Raw genomic sequence first — 23,121 nt, 5'->3', positions numbered from 1 at the left:
TCATGGCTAGAGATGTAAAAAAACGTTTTTTTTTGTTTTTAAAAAAAAACGAGCTCGTTTTTTTTTGTTTTTTATCGTTTTTTTTTTTGTTTTTTATTCGTTTTTTTTTGTTTGTTTTTTTGTTTTTTTTACCTATTTTGACATTAAATGTCACAATATGCAGCAATTAGGGTAAACTCTTTGCAATAGCGTCTCTTTCAACAAAGAAACAGTCTCATAACTCGTATAACTTACTTTAAATCAGACTATATGTCTGGTATAGACCTATTTTTTCATTGCAATTTTGTAGATCCCAAGTCTCAACACACGAGCCATAAAGATTTTTCACTGTCTCAAATAGTAGTAACAGTGTCCTATGGTTGGCACATCTCAAGTATTGTCTGTAATTTGGTCCAGCCAGTTGTTAAATGCAATACCACACTCGTGTATAGTTTCGAAGCCACCTGGGATTTTGGTTAATGGGCATGTTAGGACCAGGTGGTCAGTGTCCTGTTTTTCTACTTAACAAAGGCACTTTTGACCAGCACTCCACACCTTTTCCAGTACAACGCCAAGAGGTTGTTCCAGTTGATGTGCATTTGGTGCAAACTTGATGAAAATCACACAAGCGGTTCTCGAGTTATAAGTGAAGTAACCTTAGCCACTAGATGGCTTCATAGATAAGGAGCAATAGAAAAATGGCCATATCTCAAGAACCGCTCAACATATTTGGATAATTTTTACCTCTACCCCATGTTTTCTGGGGTGGGCTATCTGTTTATGAACATTAAAACAAGTTTTGGCGACTATTTTTTCAGATAAAAAGAAATTAACCTCTTGTCGTTACGCACCAATAAAACCATGATGCGTAACTTTAAAAAAAAATTTTTTTTTTAATTGGGTAGAGGAAAGATTGATGAAAAGTTTGGCAAAAGCAGTGTAGTGCTAAAGCCCCAATTTTTAGCCCAAATCACATTTAAATGTAGTGAAAGATGGAAACATTTTGATGCTTTTTATTTCCCTGAAGAGGTTCAATACTCCTTTGTGATGTCATAGTCATGTTTGTTTTCCCTTAATCACACCATTGTGCTGTCATAGACATGTTTAAAAGAAGCATGGCTGCACTTATCCATCCAAATTGAACTACTGTAGTTTTCAGGACTTTGAGACTTTAGCACTTTTCTGTTTTTGCCAAACTTTTGCCAAACTTTTTATCAATCTTTCCTCTACCCAATAAAAAAAAAAAAAATTAAAGTTACGCATCATGGTTTTATTGATGCGTAACGACAAGAGGTCAATTCTCACTCTTTTTTACTCCAGCGTAGTTCCCAAATAAAATAAGTTTTCATCTTTGATGTTTGTTTTGTATCTTTATCCTGCATTGCGGTAGCCTAATATGGGTAAAACTTTATTCTTGTCAGGAAAAGTATTATGAAGCATTTATTCACTATGTGAACACTGAGCAGTGCTGAAAAACTCCACTTTAAACGGAAATTTTCTTCATTCATGGTTAGTAGTTACTAGCAATAGTTAACATGGGTGGTGGGCATTTGAAAGGAACATTAACCTGAACCTTTTCTGACAAATTCGCTTACTTTTGACAGCTAAAAATATCAGTGATAAGATCTCTTGCATTATGTCACAAATGATCTGCAGGAAGCATCAATGACAAAGTGTCTAAGACCTTACAACACACGAAAAGAACACTTCTGTTTCAACATTTATAAAGCATATACAATTTATACATCGTTGTTAAGCTATCAGTTAAAAAACATGTTTAAACAAGCTATTGGCAATAGCTTGCATTAGTAAATTACCACAAACAAGGTAATGTGTGTTCTGAATACTGCCATCTTGTTTTTGCCAAAATTTTGTCAACCCATTGAGTGTGTACAAGAATAACCAGTAGGCCTACCGGTATACTAGCATCGTAGGCTACCTTCCATAAAGGGCACTTCCATAAAAGGAAAAAGAAATTAACTCATCTACATTATGTCATGTATCAAATTGCATTAATTAAATGTTTGTCAGGTCTACTGCCACAAACATGCCTGAGAATGAAAAAGAAAGTGAAACAACGTAGGCTATAGGGCTATGCAAAAAACATATGCTGCTGCCAAGCACACACACTTTGGAATTTCAGCACACCAATAAAACCAATTTTACTAGTTTAATGTTTTTCAAGAGCACTATAACGAAACTAAGCTGCAAATTGTAAAAAATTTGCAACTTTTCCAGAAAAATATGAAAAGAAACAAAAAAAAACAAAAAACGCGTGTTTTTTTGGCCCAAGTTTTTTTTGAAAAAAAACACGTTTTTAAAAAAAAAAAACGGTTCGTTTTTTTTGCATTTACAACTCTAGTCATGGCCTAGTGTGTTACTGTGTTGGTGTGAAAGCAAAATGCTGTTGGTCTACATAGTTTTGATAAACTTAAAATTCCTTCCTGCGTTACTGTGTCTTTATAATAATGAGTGAGAACTGAGAATATTTGCTACAATAAGTAGGTTTCCGTAGGCCTATAGCATACAGCCTGTCCATCAATGAAAAAAAAAACGTCGTGAATTTTGGAAAAGATGTTCAATTATTTGGCAAAATTAATCTTAGGCTACCATGTTGTTTCGACATCTCACCAATTTACCAAGCTGTTGATTTTAAGGGAAACGCAGTGCTCCAAGCAATGCAGCATGCGGCAGATGCACAACGCTGAAACGACGTAAAACTACGTAGGCTACATACATATCAAGCCCTACTAAGTGGTACAAATTCTCAAGCAACACCTCGACTAGGTAGGCTACCCCATAACCGTAAATCTAACTACACTTTCATACACACAGGTGTGTTTGCCACTGAGATTGAGAAACAACTGCTGTTGGTTTGAATCTACAAATGCAATATAAATTAATATAGGCCTACAATATTATATTAGACTCATTTCAATTTAAAGCTCCAAAATACGCTCAGAATAGGCTGGCCTACACTAAATTCAATACATTTTTTTCACAATTTTTTGAAGAGGTCCCTCAGACTCTTCGTTGTTTTTCTCATCTTCAGTAAACACATGGCCCCATTTTTAAAACTCATTGTCTGCTACTGCATGTTAGTTGTAGTTTATTAAGTCTTAATGCAGAGGGTTAAAGTATTATGTAGCGCCCTGCGTTTCACCTTAGGTCTTTTTAACGTTAGTTACCGATATGAAATTGTCGTTTTTTTGCATATATGTAGGCTAACGCTACCCAGTAATTTAAGTAATTTTGCAGTTGTGCTTCGGGATTTTGAATCGTGATTAGGAATTTGCGTGCCCCAAGAAATCGCATGCCAATAAGGTAAAAGCATTTTTGCAACCGGCAGTTTCAATCACATATGCGTAGTTTTTCGTCTCTTTAACGTTTTAGCCTACAGATGCTTGATTCCTCAGCGACTATGTATATCGCGTTCTGGCCTTCAATTCAACAGACAGTAACAGTATAATTTTTGGTGCAGATAGGATGCTATTTTGGTGCGATTGGAAGACCAGGTTTGGTCCAGTATAGTGATATAATTTCTAGAAGGCTATGTTCAATTTGTAATCAAGTTCTTTTTGCTGGGATCTAAGCCATAGCATCTTTTCACATATAAACTAGGTGGGCAATTGCCCACCTAGTCCCTTTGCTTGCCCCCCTAGCCCTTTCTTTGCCCACCTAGTTTGAAACTAGGTGGGCAATTTTTAAGACTTAATTTTTGTTTAAGTTAGATCCAAGTTGAAGAATGAACAACTAAATGCGCCTACATTTAGAACTTATGAGCCTACCTTTGACTTTACTTATAATATCCTTAATGTTCCATTCAAGCAGATTAATTATTATCAATTTGTGTTGTGAGTAGCCTATCTCATATTTTGTGTGAGATTCTAAGTGTCTGAATTACCGAAGTTTGTTTCCTGATTTTCATTAAAATAAAATACCATCAGCTCTTTAGAATCATCTAATTCTGCAAAGATTTAACTTTTGTAGGCCTACTATCTTAGCAGTTGTGTTTCATATAGGCTACTGTATTATCATCGTTGTTTTATGGCTATTATCATAGTTGTTTCTTTTTACTTTAGTACAAGAGACCTCTGCAACTAAATGTCGCTAGATTAAATTTTATTAGATTACACAGGCCAACAAAAAAGATAAAAAATTTTGTGTCTGCAATGTAAGATGTGATTTGGGGTACCGTATATTGAGGCTGCTGATTTCAAAAGCACAGATTTTACCCATCACATCAAGTTTTTGAGATTTTTGCATGATATGTTTTCTCATAATTTTGGCTTTTTTGGCCGAATTTTCTCTTACTGTTATCGTTTTGTAAAGACCTTATGAGCCAATAGTGTTTGAAAATTTGTCATAATCATGGAAATGATTTTATTTTGTAACATTTGGAGATGTATGATGACACCATGACCATTGGGGTGACCGACCTATCTTCAGAAGGTACACTAGTCAGAAGACCCCCTAGCTAGATAGTCCACTGGTCAAAAAAGTCACATAGACCGTCTGGCTAGTCGACCATCTGTCTATGGTAGACCATACAACTTATGTATCTTCTGAGAACTGTCTATAAACCACCCCTTACAGGCAGGGTTACATTCACGTTGTCAGTACCACTCCACTTTTGATATATAACATCGGTTATATCTTTTTTGCTGAACGTGGATATATTTAAGCTTATGTGAAACTTGTGTATAACTCATTCTTTTTTGAATTTTCATGTATTCAGATTTTTTCATATTATCAAGGTGTTAATTCTGTTTGTGGTGTGAGTAAGTAGCAGGATGGCATCTTCAAGGAGAAAATGTGAAAATGACCCTGATGTTTTTTGTTACATATGTGGCAGTTATACTGTTCCTAACCAAAGGCAAACCATAACAATTTTTGTGAAACAAGCATATCTTGCATACTTCAAAATTCGCCTGGGTGATCAGGACAAATCATGGGCTCCACATATTGCATGTAAAGCTTGTGTGGAAAACCTAAGACGATAGATCAATGGAAATCCTAAATCAACTGACAACATTCACGAAAATCATGCAAGCGAAAGTTTGTCCCAGAGTAACGTTTCCCAAAACTGCATGTGAATTTCCTTTTTTCTGTAGAACTGAACCTATTTTTAAGTGTCTATTCTATTCAATTTCTACAATTTTATTTTTCTTTGCTGGCGCAAACATATAGCGAATGGCATTACAGACACACAACTGTAGCACCAACAAAAAGACAAGATGGCAAAATCAAAAGGTTTAAAATATGCATTGGAGATTTGCACAGCCACCAAACCTACTTCTTAACACGAAAAAAATAACAATGTAGCCTACTCTTGTAAAAAAAGAACGTTGAACGTTTAGTGTTAGCAGATAAACTTTCAAGAATTGGGTTCAAGTTACCAGACGTCAATAAAATAAAAAAAAAATAAAACAGGTCTTGAAATACCTCAATGTTTTCAATAATATTATATTTGTAGTTATGTCTTGTGTAGACTTTATCGTGATGAATTTAGACTTTATCGCAGACCTTGTTGACGAAAAAGGGTTCAAATTCCATGAAACGCCATAGTCTACCAGTACCAATACAGATTAGGAGTCGATTTTACCAATTTTTACCAAAAAAGCATACAGATATCATGAAATCCTGATGTGATACAAAAAATCTGATGTGATTTTTGAATTCAGCACCCAAAATATACCCTAGAAAGACATTTACTATGCTGACACAAAAAGTGTGTTGGCTTGTGTTATAATTTATAAAATATTGTGGGCAGGGATGAATATAGGAATCAATTATGGGTCTCAAATGTTTAGTCTAAGTATGTGCCTTTTTACCCACAATTTGCCTGAGAAATCTACATTTTTAAGCTTGCATAGTTTACGCTCGGAAAAAATGCCCTTTTTCTCATCATTACGCGCGAAAAGTGCCCTTTTTAACATAACTCTCGCGCTAAAAGTGCCCTTTTTTAAAAATTTGCCCACCTAGTCCCAATTTGTGAAAAGATGCTATGATCTAAGCCATGGCCCAGTATGGTTGTGGTGATTTGAATTGTGTTCCATTATAATCAAGATGGTTGCAATACCTCCTAAGTTATATGGTGACGTGAAGTTCCTTTCTACAATAAAAGCATACTTACAACTAAGAAGTCTAGCCCAGTGCTTCCCAACCTTTTCAGTTCGCGACCTACTTTTAATGCAAGTTTGATTGTGCGACCCACAATGAGGACATCTTTATTATGACACCTTTACTACTGGCGTACGTACTGAAATAGTCAATGCAACACAACACATTTAATTGTTACACATTTGTTACATTGTTGCATAATTGTTCCGTAATGACAATGCAATAATTTCCAGATCTAATAGAAAACAGGGTGAGCAATTCATGAAAATGGAAAGTCAACAAATGAAGTGAAGATAAGAGTAGCGATGGCGAAGGCGCAGTACTGTTCAAGACCAAACTGCGGCTTATCAGATCCATAGTAATGCCGGTATTTTTTAAAAATTGTTCACATTCAGTAGCATTTAAGAAATGCTTCGCGAGTCGCGACCCACCTGAAAAAGCTTCGCGACCCACCGGTTGGGAAACACTGGTTAGACGTTGTTCTCGATCATTTCCTGCGATCACTGCGCTCGGAATGTCGCTGTAGCTTAAGCTTCTACAGCTAGGTATGAGCGGATAAGCTAAATTATATAGCCTACTGTCCGCTACACATTGCATTGTTCTTGCAGAAATAGGCTTCATTTTCAAAAATGTAGGTTTTATATATCTCTTACCCCTGTAATTAGGTTGCCGACCCCTGTATTAGACTATACATCACCTTAGACATTTTGAGTAGCCTACTGTAATATTGCGTATTTGTAAGTAGGCTATATTTGCAAAGACAAACTTTGAGCAAATTTTGTTTGCCCCCCAAATGTTTTACTCTTCTGCGGCTATGAACACATGGCTTGCTTAAACAGAAAGTGAAAACTTTTGTTGGATGATTTGATGAAAATCGGCAAAAAACACCTCAAGAAACACATTTGGCTTGACTCCAAACTTCGTGAAGTTGATTTTACATGAAAAAGTTAGTGGTGCGGTACTGATGAGCCCAGCCTCATGGGCGAAACACGTGTCTATCGCTGGAGTTCCTGCTACACTCGACTGCCGAGAAACACATGTTTTTGGAAAAGTCTTGATGGCTAGTGTGGAGGCTACACCGGTATGGTTAGCGAAACACAATGCTCGCTGTTCTATAGTGAGTAGTCAGGTAGTGCTGACGCCAGGAAGATCGCTCCTTGTCATGGTTTCTTTCCACAACGGTAAGAATTCAATTGACTGACAAAAGCAGCGGTTGAGAACTATGTGGCAGGAACTATAGTGGTGCGGTACTGATGAGCCTAGCCTCGTGGGCGAAACATATGTCTATCCGTCGCTGAGTTCCTGCTACACTCGACTGCCGAGAAACACCTTGCGGTTTTCACGCCCATTTGGGCTGATTTTCGTCTTGAGTTGCGGGATTTTTTTGAAGGTTGCGGTTTTTTGGGCTGGTTTGAGTAATGTGTCTCAAAACAACATGAGATAGCTAAAACTTGTTAAAAAGAGAGAATGTAGTCGAGATTCAATACAATGTAGTTAGGTTGTATAGAATGTTGTAAGTTGCTGCTCTAGTGCTGTCATGTCAATGTTTTCAATGTTTTATTTGTCAGTAGCCTAACAGGAACATAGGCAGGGACGTGCAGTCAGGGGAGGCAGGTGAGGCAGTGCAGTGAATGTGGTGCCGAGGAACAGACCGCAGACCACATCATCAATGACTGTACCATCTTCAAGCCACCTAACCGAGTGGAAGGTTTACGCGTCATGGATGATGAAACTAAAGACTGGCTGCTCTCTAGCAGCCTTCCAGTGTAGTCCGAGAACATCGTGAATCTAGGGTGGTAAAAGAATATACCCTTGGCCCCAGAAGCTCAGACGACGACGACGACGAGACAGCTGAACAAAAAAAAAATAACTTGCAACTTTCAAAGAGATTGCTACTCAAAAAAGAAGTGGCTGTGTGGCTATGCTTTAAAGATTGTCTTTTCTGCTTTCCCTGTCTCTTGTTTTCAATATCTAGTGATAATGTTAGGACTAAACAAGGGTCTATACAACAAAGTCACAAATGTTTTAGTCCAAAAGGATAGGCGCATGGATTTTATTTTTAATAAATGTGAAAGCATGCTGCTAATTTTTTTGATTAGTATGATACCATTTTTGTTGTTGAAAAAAAAATTTATTGTAAAAGTGACTTGAAAAAATTAGTGCCTCACCATTTAGGAACCTCACCGCACGTCACTGAACATAGGTACATGTTTGAAAAATGCAAGTAGGCCTACAGTAATATACACAATGCAAAAGTTACACAAGTTCCCATAGGGACAGGGAGACAACGAGACAATATCAGTCATTAGATTGGTTTCATAAAGAAGGCAAGTTTATTTTGTGCTTGTGAGATGCATAAATTAACGTTTTAGTATTTTTCTATTTGTATTAAGAAAATTTACATAAAAGTTCAGTAAGCCTACAAATCTTTACTTAACGCTGTTGTGTTCCTTTTGCCATGCCATCCATATCTTATCCTTTTGCTATGCCACCGGACAGCACCATTTTACAGGAATAGTTATACCCATATTTTTGTTAAAAATGCTCTCAGAATGCACCAAACTCAAAGTAATTACTCAAAATTTTCTGGGGAGGCCCCCCAGACCCCCCGCCGCTGGGTGTCGCCTTTGGCGAACACGCCGTAGGGCTTCGCCCACTGGCCGTCAAAACCCCCAAATTCCTGGCTACGCCACTGATTGTTTGTATCTGTTTTATCTTTTTCTTACTTTTTAATTCATTTTCAAATTTTCTGCCCCCCCCCCCAAAAAAAACTCCTAGATCCGCGCCTGTACCAAGGCAATATTTACCATGGGAAAGTGGGCAAATATATGGCCCTCTCTGAAATTGTTAGATGAGTTTGATTTAAATATGTATGATCATAAACGTTTAGGTAATGTGTAATTGGTCAAAATTTGACATACTGTCCCTGCTGTGTCTCTCTGTGCTGACCTATGTTTAGTAAAGTTACATATTAACATTCAGTTTAGGCTGAAAACATTTCCAAATTTTGGCAACCCTGGACAGAGATTATTATTTTGCTTAATTGACTCTTCTTGAGTGGAAGGAGTTGGTAGCTGTGAGTTACTTGGCGTCTTTGTTGGTTAGGAAACGTGAGCGTACGATGCACTGGCGATTGTGGGGTTCTCACTTTCGAAGAAATTTAGCTCCTGTACTACCTTTTCAGAATATTATGTATTTTTTCACAATTGAAAGAAATTTTGTGGCTTCTCTTAGCATGGTTAGCCTATTTGTTGACATTCACAGCGATCATTGTGACAACGTCCAGTGGCTGATAACCTAATTGGACCAATTACAGATGCAACAGACAGCAAGGAATGGCGAAAGGTTATGCAGCCATTGTGTGATCTGCTGTATAGAGTAGAGTACAGTAGGCTATAGAATAGGGTCGATATTGAGTATACATAGAATATAAAGTATAGATATAGAGTATAGACAGTAGCATAGCCAGGAATTTTGAAAGGGGGAGGGGTTTCGCCTAAGACGACACCCAGCGGTGGGAGGTCTGGGGGGCCTCCCCCAGAAAATTTTGAAAAATTACATTGAATTTGGTGCATTCTGAGAGCATTTTCAACAAAAATGTGGGTATGAATATTCCTGTAAAATGGTGCTGTCCGGTGGCATAGCAAAAGCATTAGATAATGTATTTTTCGGAAATAAAGCTAAGTCTCTATGTTTTCTTGTTGCTACTTCCAGGCTGAGATATTTCAGTGTTTGTTATTGGCAAAACTCGCTCTTTTAATGCAGATTTGTTTAAAATTAGGCAAATTTTTTTTAGACTGAAGGCATCATTCTCAATATCGTGACGTCACACGTGTGCCAAAGGGGGGGGGGGGTTGTAACCCCCAAAACCCCCCCTGGCTACGCCACTGAGTATAGAGATATAGAGTAGGCTATAGAGATTAAGTATATAGCGATTTCAGTTCAGCAGACCATAGCTCTCAGAAGGGCTGTAGGCATTTTTTTCCCAGACCAGCATCATGCATGCTGTTTACAACCATAAGATAAATCAACGGCTATAATCAAAGAGGCGCCACTCTGCAATTGACGGCATGCCTTTCAGTGTCATGGTAAAGACACAGCAACTACATGCTTTTGAGCATTGTTGAATTGGCGCCTTTACGAACTACGGCTCTCACCACTTGACTATGCAGCTGACATAGCTGGTAGCTCATCAATTTATTTATCTGCATTTTATCCAAGGTTAAGGTTTGGGACAAAAATAGTAAAACGCCTGGTCAATCCATAATAAAAAAAAGTAAAGTGCCCAAAATGTAGATACCGGTACTAAATTCATGTTCAGCAAATGTTTCAAAAGCTAAACTGTTTTCATCTTCAGTGCTATTAAATGAAGGCAGTGGCTATTGTACTCTCAGTAGTGTTACCAGATAAGAAATTCCACCCTAATGTAAGAAAAAGTGTAAAGCTGTTAAAGACAAAAATTTGTGAGGCAGAAATTTTAGAAGTTCTGTGCAAAGAAAAAAGTTCTAATCCTAACTTTAATCCGCACTTTGGCAACACCTGCCATGAAACAATGCTTTTTGATTACAACCATGGCAACCAGCATGGAAAAATAGATAATCACTTTGTTAAATGTACAAGCAATCCTTGGTGCCACCAAATTTTAGATTAAATTGTAGCTGATGTCACAACCTTTACATTATAGTTTATAGGATGTAGTTTTTTCATCCTAAATTTACCAATACTGCATATACTAAATACAAATACAGTAGTCCCTGCTTATTAAGCCCAATGTGGTCCGTTCCAGAATTACTGAATGTATATATAGGAGTTACAACGAATCGTCCCCGCTAAATGAGCCTAAAATCGTCCGGTCTAGAGGTAGGCTTAATAAGTGGGGACTACTGTATAGTGTATATATATGAACAAATATGATTTAAATAATAATGTAGTAATAGAACAAATTTATTTGAAATAACCTATAAGTTAACTAAATTATCCTAATTTAAAACATAAAAATTTTCCAACCTATGAGCATTAAAAGTAAATGAATTTAGATCTGGAGGAAATTTTTTCAAGTTAGGAATTTGATGATTATTCTTTACAGCTTGACAATTTAATTTGTTCTAACTTGATTCTTGAGAAAATGTCTGATAAAGCAACTGAAGTATCGGCAAAAACAGAAAACCATCTTGGGTTTCTTGAAGAGGATGATGAATTTGAAGAGTTTCCTGCTGATCGATGGAGCGAAGATGAAGAAGATCATGTGGATGTATTGTGGGAAGAAGGATGGGAAGATGACAACATCGAGGAAGACTTTGCGGTTGAATTAAAAGCAGCGCAGGCACAAACAAGATAGGACAAACTGTGCATATTACAATTAGCACCAAAACATCTCTTACATGTTGATTGTTGATGTATTAAGCTATCGTAAGTATGTGAACATAGAGGATATTTTGACCATGAACACTAAAGACATTAACTTGGTAAATGTATTACAATAGTAACAATGACACAAATTTAATAGGTTGCATTGCTACTCATTTCCAGGCAATGAGCATACAAACAGACATTCAAACTTTAAAACTATGTTTGCTTATTTGTTTAGTATTTATAGCATTTGCCTCGATACACAGAAATCAAACTAAAACGTGTGCTATGCATACAAGATCATGGGGTCAAAACCAAAACTATGCACTTTGCTGTGAATTATATAGTTATGGAACAACTGCATTACTATGTAGTATTAACTTATTTACATCGTTTTATCGCCTAGCTATGTTGAAACAATGTAAAAAGTACACTTTTTTGAAACTATTGTTTGTTCCCGAAGAAGAAGTGAGAACGAAAGTTATTTAATGCACATTTGATAAAGCTCTGTAAGCAATTATCCCATGAACCTTGAATATACTGGCAAGATATCTACACCGGAAAAAGTTTCTTTGGAGATTCGGGTACAAATATCTTGGCAATATGTTCATGGTACAGATGCTTGTTCAAAGTGCTCTGAATTTGTTTTATTCAGATGTGACTTCGTTCTCACTTCTTCAGCTGCCAAGTCTTGTAGTTCTACATTTATTAGTGAAGCAGATTAAACACAATTACACAGAGACTGGCATACAACCTAGCAGACAAAGCAGTCTAACCACCAGTAGCGTAGCCAGGAATTTTGAAAGGGGGGGGTTTTGACGACCCAGCGGCGGGGGGTTTGGGGGGCCTCCCCCAGAAAATTTTGAAAATTTACTTTGAATTTGGTGCATTCTGAGAGCATTTTCAACAAAAATGTGGGTATGAATATTCCTGTAAAATGGTGCTGCCCGGTGGCATAGCAAAAGGATAAGATCATGTTTTCTTTGGCATTTTTCGGAAATAAAGCTAATTAAGTTTCTATGTTTTCTTGTTGCTAATTCCTGGCTGAGATGTTTAAATGTTTGGTATTGGCAAAACTCGCTCTTTTAATGCAGAACTTTGTTTAAAATTAGGCAATTTTTTAAATTTCAGATTGAAAGCATTATTCTCAAGCATAAAAAGACTGAAAGCATCATTCTCAATATCATGACGTCACACGCGTGCGAAAGGGTGGTTGTAACCCCCAAACCCCTCCCCCCCCCTCTTGGCTACGCCACTGCTAACCACTTATTTTGTAATTTTTTTTATTGCTTTAACTTCCGTTTGGCTAAACTAAAATTCGTTTAGCATTTAAACTACTATTGTTATATAAGACTGCAATGCTTTGCTCTCAGACCTTTTGGCTTTGGATGGTTTGCTGCATTTTATGTATTCACTAAATGCGTCAGTGTTTTGTTTTGTTTAGTTTGTTTAGTGTTTGTTCGTTAAAAAATAGAAACGTGTTGCCAAAGCAACACAATGCTTTTTACGGCTGCCGTATTGCATATGGTGTAACCTGTATCAAAACAAAATCTGATGTGCAGAACCAGGGATATCTAAAGAAGGAGATGCGAAGGCTTGTATCACGTCTGACAATAGAAGGGCTTTTGTTAATGGTAAAATGACAATTGACACCTATAGTAATTTAATAAATCTTGTTATGATAACCTCCATTGCACTATTAGTATCAGATCTGGATGTTCACTGCATGCTCATGGTTACTTGATAATTCAACTACCCGTATACACTATATACATGCTTTACATCTAACCTACTGCAAAGGCTTTAAGAAAAACAGCTTACTGGTAACTTTTCAACTGTCTTTCCAAAAAGGTATTCTTTAAATGCACTACATAACACTGGCTAACTGTTTTCTGTAGCTGACTGTACCAGCTGCATTTCAAAACTTTCTGCATTTTTAAAAAGAACCGCATTTTTAATACGCTGCAAACTACCGCCCTGGCATTGTCATGAATATAAGGCAATCGCTGTCCTCTTTTAGATATTGCTGTGCAGAACATAAGAGTACAGTAAAAAGTTAAAGGTGGTCCCATACTTGATTCAAGTGTTGGGTATGAGAAGATATGGTTCTCATTGTACTAAGCCTTCGGCACTAAGGAGAGTAGGGTAGCCAGTTTCTTTCTCTCGGCCGCCTTTCCTGCAGCAATTATGCCCACCCAATTTATTACACCCTAGGCAGAGGTGAGCGTTGTTTCAATAACCAGCTGAAGGCGGGAGTCGAACCAGGTTTGCAAAATTGGAAAGCCAACGCATTATCTGTTGCGCCATCCCACCGCTTCGTACGTAGGCTACAGTAGTCTTGCTTAAATTTCATGCAAGGTTTAAGTTTTATCTGGCGGTGATTGCAGAACGATTCAGCTTTTGCGTGGAACTTTGGGTGCTGCCCTGTCAGATCTGATTGTCTTCTTCGTGTGTCACACGGCGTAGCCCAGATCAGTACGCAAACTCTTGTTTTATCGTTGAACTCGGCCAAATCTTGTGCAGAGCATTTTATTGAACGACAGGGCATTCGAGCAGATGTTGCATTGTTTGCTCATGTCCGCATTTGCAACTTGTGCTTCCCAAGGAATACTCCCAGTAGCGTATTGCATCAACATTTTACATCCACCAATACGTACCAGTTTTAATGCGGCTGAGGCATCGCCAATACTTCCACGGCTCATATTTACTGGGAGAAAGGTTTTCGTAGGGAGTAGCTCCAAAATTCCAGGTTACTCATTAAAGCCAACATATTCCTAGCCTTGCCAATTGTGGAATTTCGTTTCCAATTTGAAGGTTGGTTTGGGCAAAAACGGCATGATTTGAGTTTAGACTAGAGTAAAATATGGCATGACTACCAATGTTAATGTTGGGAATAGCATTTAAAGCAGTGTAGGCCTATACAAGACGTGTGTATATTTTGCAAACTACTTTAATCTACTGTAGGCCTAATGTTCATGCTAGACTGTCTTCATGTCATTATCTTTGGGAAGCTCATTCCGTACAGAGCAACTCTTGATACACATACAATACTTTTAGCTAATGGATTGTTTCCATTCTGCCACTGCAATTTCTTGCTCACCTAAATTAAACCTACTTTAGAAACCATTAGCAAGCAAGAGCGCTCAAGCGGAAGCCTATCTTCGCTGTACCACTTCGAAGACGACGATCTTCTCAACCAATGCGGTCAAATAGAATCATTCCATCAGCTACATATTTCTATACGCAGGGTGGAGCCAAGGGACAGGCAGATGTTATGTTTTTTACGTCGTTTTGTGCCACCTTGTTTCGATGACGTTTGTAGCCTATTTTCAGAATCTACTGCACAGTTATTTACGTTCAAATGTTCAGTAACATCTGCTAAGTTTTAAAGTCAGGGTTTACTGTAGTAAGATAACTTATATTAGGAGGATTCAATTATTTCACTCCCGTTTTTACGCTATGCTTCATAACTCCCAATGTTCATTTCAATACAATAATTATGGACACCAGAAGTGTAGTCCTGCGGGGTTAGTTTTTTTGAAACCACAGCAGTAGGCTACACAAAAATAACAACTGCACGTAGTACAGTACAGAGTAGGCCTATGTACGCTAAAAGTATCAACTGGAAAAAATCAGACTCCTGCTCTTTATTTATTTTTTTAATTTTTACTTCAGCCGAAACCAGAGACTCTGTTTTATCATTCACCTAAAATACGGGCTAGGGCGCCAGGCGTGCAATGCAACCAGTGGCGTAGCCAAGGGGGGATTTTGGGGGTTACAACCCCCCCTTTGGCACGCGTGTGACGTCACGATATTGAGAATGATGCTTTCAGTCTAAAAAAAATTGCCTAATTTTATACAAAAGTGCATTAAAAGAGCGAGTTTTGCCAATACCAAACATTCAAACATCTCAGTCAGGAATTAGCAACAAGAAAACATAGAGACTTAGCTTTATTTCCGAAAAATGTCGAAGAAAACATGATCTTATCCTTTTGCTGTGCCACCGGACGGCACCATTTTACAGGAATATTCGTACCCACATTTTTGTTGAAAATGCTCTCAAAATGCACCAAATTCAAAGTAATTTTTCAAAATTTTCTGGGGGAGGCCCCCCACACCCTCCGCCGCTGGGTGTCGTCTTAGGCGAAACCCCCCCCCCCCCCCCTTTCCAAATTCCTGGCTACGCTACTGAATGCAACGTTTGGATTCTGTACAAACGTCTTACAGAGGGAATAATATAAAATTTGATCATAGCCTAGTCCTCCTTGTGAGTTAAAGAAAAAAAAAATCTAAGTTTCACAATAAATAACATGGTAGCTACATTCTACTGGTATAAACTAAACTGAACTAGCACAATATAAGTACTGTAAGGTGATAATCTGTTTTTATTCAGACGTTTCATCAATCAGACACGACTGACTTTTCAGAGGCTGGATCAGGTAGTCACTACTCACTACCTATGCACCAGACCAGTAGATCGGATCATGTCATTTAAACTACCTGTAAATGCCTAGTAAACAGGCTCATTCAATTTTTAGCAAGTTTTACAGTTCATTTTGTTTTGTTGGCGAAAAATAAAAAAACAAATATATACAAAAACACAAATTACAGGTTTATTTTTTTTCGAAGTTTGCAAAGTAAACTTTCCATTGTATGTAGAGTACGTAAATAATGCTATGAAATTGTTCATCAAACTTATTATAAAAGCAATTTTTAAGCATCTTTACTAGATAATTGACATAGCCTACCGCACGATGATGGATTGGTAACCATTGTACTTGATCTGGAAAATACTTTGAGCCGGGAGTTTAACCCACACAAGTTAAAATGTGACCTCATAAGTGAAAAATACCCAATTGTTTACAAATCGATTAGTGAGAATTTCAAAAAAGCGATTGTTTTGTTGCAAGGGCCATTACGCGCATAAACATCCATTGTTATGTAACTTTACCAACAAAGTTTCATCTCAAGTCTCCGCTGCACAGGTTTCAGTCAAGTATGCGGTTAGTGTGCATGCACACACAAACATGCCATGCGTAAATGCAATGGCAATAATTTTGAACCTTTCAACAAATTTTACAATCTTTGCCATATTTTCTTAGTCATTTTCTGTAATTTATTGTATAATAAAGAGAAGATTTAAATTTGTAGCCTATAGAAATGTTAGTTTGAGCTTTATTCGTTTTGTTATATAATCTACTCTTTAGCTTTTCATATTTATTGCAATTTATAAACTAGTTATTCAAATATTTGATAAAATGCTCGACAAGATGTCAAACACTTCTTACTTCTGTTTTCTTTTGCATCATGATAAATGACGTGTTAGGCTATTGTATGGTTTCGCTTGTTTATGATATCGGACAATTACACTACAAAAGGACTCCACACTTAATGAGTAAGCCAACCTGCAAATCATTCATTTTTACATTGTTTCAATGTCATCAGACAATGAACCAATGTAAAAGAAGACTAATTTGCTGGCTAGGTGGTTGAAGAACGTTTCCATAGTCAACAGTCGTCGTTTGGGTCAAATACTTGACCGTAACATTTACAGAAAAGTGAAGTGTGAGACACAGTAACAGAAAGGTATTGTTACATTCATATATGAAATAAAGAGTTACATTTGGTTCGGTTTTTCGATTGCAGTTCCCATGACATTGAATAATATGCTTCTTTTTATAAAAAAAATATTGAGTGAACCTATTTATAACCACTGCTTTCAGTAGCGGATTTAGGGGGGCACTTATGGTCACATGCTGTCCGCAAATTAACCAAACGTTTATTTGATAATAATCGTGGTCAAATACAAAGTGTGCGTCTCGAAAAAAAAGCGTCATTCGAGCCAAAAACTCTAAAAGGTCGACTGAAGCAAGACGAAATTTGTCAGACTCACGCTTCCTGTTAACCTACAGTTTTTGATTTTTCTTCCAACCTTACCGCATATGTTGTTCAATGCCTCTTCAAATGTATATCTTGTCAAACTGTGGTTCTCCCTTGTTTGTTTATTTTAGATTCGGTCTTTTGATTTGGTAATTTTTGCGGTCTTTTAAAGATTTTTTGGAGACCACCAAGCTCACTGTAGTCAAGTCGTAAACAGTATTGAGTATTGACAAAGTTAAAATCAAAACAAAACAACTGAAAAATGGTTGTTCAAAACGAAATTTACATTTGATCTTCGTATTTGCCATAAGGTTTACTGGAATGTTCCACCGCAAAATCATGTTACAAAATATGCAAGTTTTCGTTTAACATAAATCATGTTTCAGGGAAATTCCCAAAAAATAGTAGTTGCTGGTTTCGCTTACTGCTGGTTTTTATTTCGCAATGTTGGCGGTAGAACAAAAATCCCTCTCAGACTGATGATATCATCATATTTATATCCAAACAATCACAGACTCTTTTCTAATCCAAAAAGTTTGGTTAATTCGCAATTTCTGATTTATCGTCTATTCATAAAAAAGCATAAAAAACCTTTGTCCCCGTCCATAGCTGAAAGTTTAAGCAATGAATGAATCGTATCAAGGGGTGCGTCCTTCCGTTAAACGGTTGAAGAAGCGGCATTTTTGTCTTTTTAAGCCGAATTCCTCGTAAGACTTTAGCTTGTGACGCCACAGCCAAAGAACTTACTCTAACAGAAAAAACTTGCAGACAGTCAGGGTCAATAGAAAGGGTCCAACAGCAACAGATCTGTCATGAAAGGGAAGATCAAAGAACCAATTAAAACATGTGTTAGGTTTTTTTTTGATTTTTTGTTTTTTTTAATTTACTGTATATTGCTATACCTTGCTAAACTAATCGTATGTTTTACCACCTGTTTTTTATAATGATCAATCTAGATTTTTGTCAAGATTAACATTTTGCAGAACAGCACAAGGCTCATCATAAAGTTGTAGATACTCTCCTTTTTCAGATTTTGAAATTAGCAAGTACTCATGAACCTAAATGGGCTTTGTAGCTTACTTCTTACAGGTTTCTCTAGAAAGCCCTTTGGGCCAACAAAAACTAAGAAAAACAAAAGAAGGTATGGTAATCAAAAATTATTTTATTTTTTGAAAGCGACGCCAGCATTTCGCCTGTGCATTCTCTACTTGCCAAATAACTAGGTCTTCCCAAGCATCAGTGGCGGATCCAGGGGGGGGAAGCGATTTGGGCTGTCACCTCCTAAAAACAGAAAAGTAACCTTCTTCACGGTATATTTGAGGTCGGATTAATGTAGAAATACTTATCATTGTGATTTATTGGAGTCGTCCATCTTAAGGCAACTCAATGGACCCCCCTTTCTGGCATCCTATTATCTCGGCAAGCAAGTCCTTTTCAGCAAGTTTGTTTCGTTAAAGACTGAGAGGATTCTAAACCAAGTAGCAAATGGCCTATAGTTGGTATGAGACAAATCGCAGCTTGGTATTTCTTGCCGGATAAGCGTGTTTGCTCGCAGAGTCATAATCAAGGTCGCGTGACTAACAGTTCCGGCAAAAATGACTTTAATTTGACAGGAAAGCGGAAAGGATTTAAACTGAAGTACTCACAAAGACATGTCTCGGCGCTACGGCTCACTTATAAAGGTCAAAAGTTGTCATGCTGAAATTGCTTGCTTACCTAATCATTTTTCGACTTAATCATGCCAACAACATTTTCGCTTGCTTTAAATTGATAGAAGATAAGCTTTTCATTGCTGACAAATGATCTTTGATGGCTATCAAATGCCTAAATAGCAAAAAATATCTTAAATTATACTGCATTACTATGTACATTGCACATACAAGATACGTTATTATTACTGTAACTTGCATAACACGTAGGCCTACGTGAAAACATAATCAATATCAATCGGAAGTTAGATGATCGAATTCCTTGATATCAAACAAATCTGCTAAATTTAGCTTTATTCAATACATTTTCCTTTTATTGTTTCGTTCCAAGGACTAGTAAAGTTACCCCAACCCTTAAACTGGGAGCATTTGACAATACAATGTAGCTAGTTTATAATTTTATGGGTATCTAAAACTTCGGTGAAGACATAGGGATATATGGTGGAGGGCAGTGGCGGATGCAGGGAGAGAATCCAGGACCCTCCTAAAACACAGAAAAGTAACTTTGTTTACGATGTACTCGCTAGGTCGGATTAATGTAGACCTATCATTCTGGTTTGTTGAAATCGCCCCCTCCCCCGAAGGATTCTCCCTGAATAGGGGATAGTTGCCCCCCTGTTGTCAAAAAGTTGCAGATTTAGAAATAAAATGTGCTTATTTGGGAAAAGGTTGATTATCAAAAGCCGTAAAATTGCCTACATTAGACGAATTTAAAGTTGTAAAAAATATGTGAATCACTGTGGAATTTTTATTTGGCACACTCATAAGGATGTGTGAAATTAACAAATGTTAATAATTTTGTTTATTTACAACTGTGTCATGTTAATTTGGGTTGCCACAAAATATTTAACTATATTGAATTTGAGTAGCCTAATCCTTTTACGAAACTTCCCAAATCAACATGATGCAGTTGCCATAAAACCAAAAAAAACCATTTAAGCTGAATTGGAAGCTCTTGAAATTACATAGGCGGTAGGCCTACTAGTAGTTTACGCAGTTTTTGTCTTGGACGTCAAACAGCTGAAGCTGATGTAAAAATCCATCATATACATTCTTCCTGTTATTATTATTACATTCCTCCTGTTGTTAGCAAATAATCAATTGTTTATATACTCTATTACGTAACCGTAAACCCACATACTGGAATGTATACGTTGTTTCATTTATATAAATCTTATGTCATAGCGAAACGAGTAAATCCAAGTCAAGTTTTTTTTCTGATTCGCACAATTTAGCATTTAAGCATTTTTAAGGACCATTTCACCCCATTAGTGTTCGTTTAAGTATGCAGAATAGTTTATACTTGGGCATACGGAAAGTCTCAAGTGTTGTCCGTGTTCAATAGCAGAATTTCATTTATTTCATTATGAAAAGAATAACAAATACGCGAAATATTTAAAACATCTGCAAGGCCCAAGTCAGCTTTAAGCATGCACTTATGAGACAAAACATTTCCTGGGAGAAGGCAAATAAGTATAATAGCATATGTCAGTGAGCTACGCCAAGACTCGCGAAAAGCGGAATGCGGCAAGCGGCTATAGAACTTTGGGCGTCATAATGATCTAATGTTTTGTGTACAGTGTTTCCACTTGCTTTTCGAGTAAAAACATTTCTGAAAACTGTCAAAAAAATTGAACTTCTTGCATCGGCATTAGAGCATGACGAAACATCGGTTTGACATTTTGTTGTTAAATTTGCAATTCGTGGACATTTATTGATTTAAGGAATATATGTTATGTTAATAGTCACGCGTTTGAACTAGCTATACTTTTACACTGAAATTGATCGCAACACTTTTTTTATATCTGTATGCAAATTCTTCTATGTGACTCTCATCATGTTCAACAGCTTAGGCAAATTCTTTATCTATTTTTAAAGTTACTCTTGCCACGTTGGCTAATGCTGGGTTTGGTTGCATGCTCATATAAAAACGACCTTTGCAGGTGCGAGTTAATTGGTTTGGGCATCATCTTGCTGTAATTTTGCTGTGATACGTTCATCCCAGTCAGCAACTCTGCTTCTTTTTACATTGGTTCAACGTCTTCAGATTTTGAATCAATGTTTAATGTAAAAAGGGTAGATTTGCTGGCTAGGATTTCTTAAAGTCAACCCAGCTAGAAAATTTTATCGTTTTTACGTTGATTCAACATTTGTAGAATTATATCAACTCACGAATGACAGATTGGCTGACTGAGAAAGACTTCATTGTAATAACAGAAGCTCCCTTCTTGAGCTCCGAAATGGTGTTATTTAGCTATTTTGAACCCTAACTATCAAAACTTGTCTGTGTTAAGAAAAGATTTTGGAGTTTTCAGTCGTTGGATCAATGAAAAATAACGACTTTTGTTAAATGAGATTCCGAATGCATTCCTGGAATTTTTGACATGCATGAACTAGACTACAAAAGCCTTTGCAAGACAAGTTTAAAATGCAGCGATCTTTTGCTATTGTCTGAAGTTCGGAGACTACAGTTTTTAGTCATTATAATGTTCAGCAGACGCTCAATAAAAACTATTCCAGTCCAATGTTGAAATAACCATAATTCTGGCAAAGGTGCTTTGCTTGTGTTTTGTCATTCATGGTGTAGATTTTGAAGCGATTTGACAAATGAAAATTATTTAACAAGGACCTTTCGAATTTAAATATTCACATGGTATGCTATGCCATGCCTATTGCCTATGGTACTGTTACATGCTTATACCTTGCTTATGCTACATGCTTATGTTATGTTATTATATTACTGCTGCATCATCAACTTAAATCATATACTTAATTAATAGCTTACGAGCTGAAAATTGTGTTGCAATAAAAAGGATTTTTTGCATTTGTTGCAGCAGATGAAATAGAGTATTTAGGCTTCCGTCTAAACTTTTCTTGTCTAGATTTTGTGTTAAGATTTTGAATCGTTATGAAGATAAATTTGTCTTCTGTTTTTTATGATAAAGTTGACTTGGTTCACTATATTTTATTTGGAAATACATAAAAGTGACATTTCATGACAGACATATTTCCTTCCCAGTTCTAAAGCTGTAGTAATTTACTAACGTGCAGTGGAAATATAAGGCATTCAACTCGAGCTTGCAATTAATGACAAGCTATTTTGATATGACTTTGAAAACTAATTTCTACCGTTGGGGAAAAAAAATATATAAAACAAAAAATTTTTCAGAAAAAAATTATCCCTTTAATGCTGGGAGACGTTCTATCGTTGACTCTAACTGCAACAAGGATATGTTTAAACTATATTACAGCTTACACAAAGTTTTAAGTGTGAAAATAAGAGGACAAGTAGTTGTTACTGAAAAACAAGGGGATATTTGATTAAATTTATTTGTTACACTGACTTGTTACATTTTTTGTTGATGAAAACGATGTCCGATGCCACGCGTCACCTGGAATGGCCACGATCTTCTATTGTCCCCTTCCTGAACCCACGCGCTCAATTTAGATGCAAATTCCGATAATATTTGAAACTTTTGAATCGTGCTCTTGAAACGTAGTTTTGTTTTTCCTCAAAATAGAAGTTGAGGTGATTTTGACTCAAAATATTTGGTAGTTTTTAAAAAAAAAACATTTTTTTGCAAAAGAAATAATCTTTTGTTATTGAGGTGGCTTGAATATTAGAAATTCAAGTCATTCTTTATCACAAACTCACTATATCCATCACATCTATTGCTTGTTGTCATTTAAGAGATTGACAGACCACACTCGCAAGAAAGAGATGTGATATGACAACAACAAAACCCGTGTTTCTTAATAAGCAGATACATGAGCAAGTCATCCAATAAGAGTGTTTTGCTGGACACAGGGGTAGTTCACCTGACACCACTATACCACACAATTAAAGACAATTTTAAAAGTTCGATCAAATATCGACTTGTTTGTATTCAGAAGATGAGGCTTATTTGTACAAGTGCACAAAACCCATTTGTTCATCGCCACAGGTCACATAAATCCCCCAAATGCCATAGTTACCCAATGTAACATCACTCTGTTGTTGCAAGATGTTGAAACGATGCAAGAAGGTTATTTACTGTATGTCAGATTTGGTTGGTTGGATTTGTTTGTTGCCAAAACAACC

The 23,121-nt window shown here is 36.8% G+C and overlaps 1 protein-coding gene across 1 annotated transcript; it reads left to right on the top strand.

Annotated features, from left to right (window-relative positions):
• Positions 1–11,146: 11,146 nt before the first annotated feature.
• LOC145774194 (26S proteasome complex subunit SEM1-like) lies at positions 11,147–12,953 on the top strand. The gene has a single exon (XM_082585367.1). The coding sequence runs from the start codon at positions 11,228–11,230 to the stop codon at positions 11,438–11,440; it is 213 nt and encodes a 70-aa protein (XP_082441493.1). The 5' UTR covers positions 11,147–11,227; the 3' UTR covers positions 11,441–12,953.
• Positions 12,954–23,121: the final 10,168 nt, after the last annotated feature.

The sequence above is a fragment of the Aplidium turbinatum genome, chromosome 7, assembly GCF_918807975.1.
Source record: "Aplidium turbinatum chromosome 7, kaAplTurb1.1, whole genome shotgun sequence".
Taxonomy (NCBI): Eukaryota; Metazoa; Chordata; class Ascidiacea; order Aplousobranchia; family Polyclinidae; genus Aplidium; species Aplidium turbinatum.
This window is presented reverse-complemented; position numbering and strand designations above follow the sequence as displayed.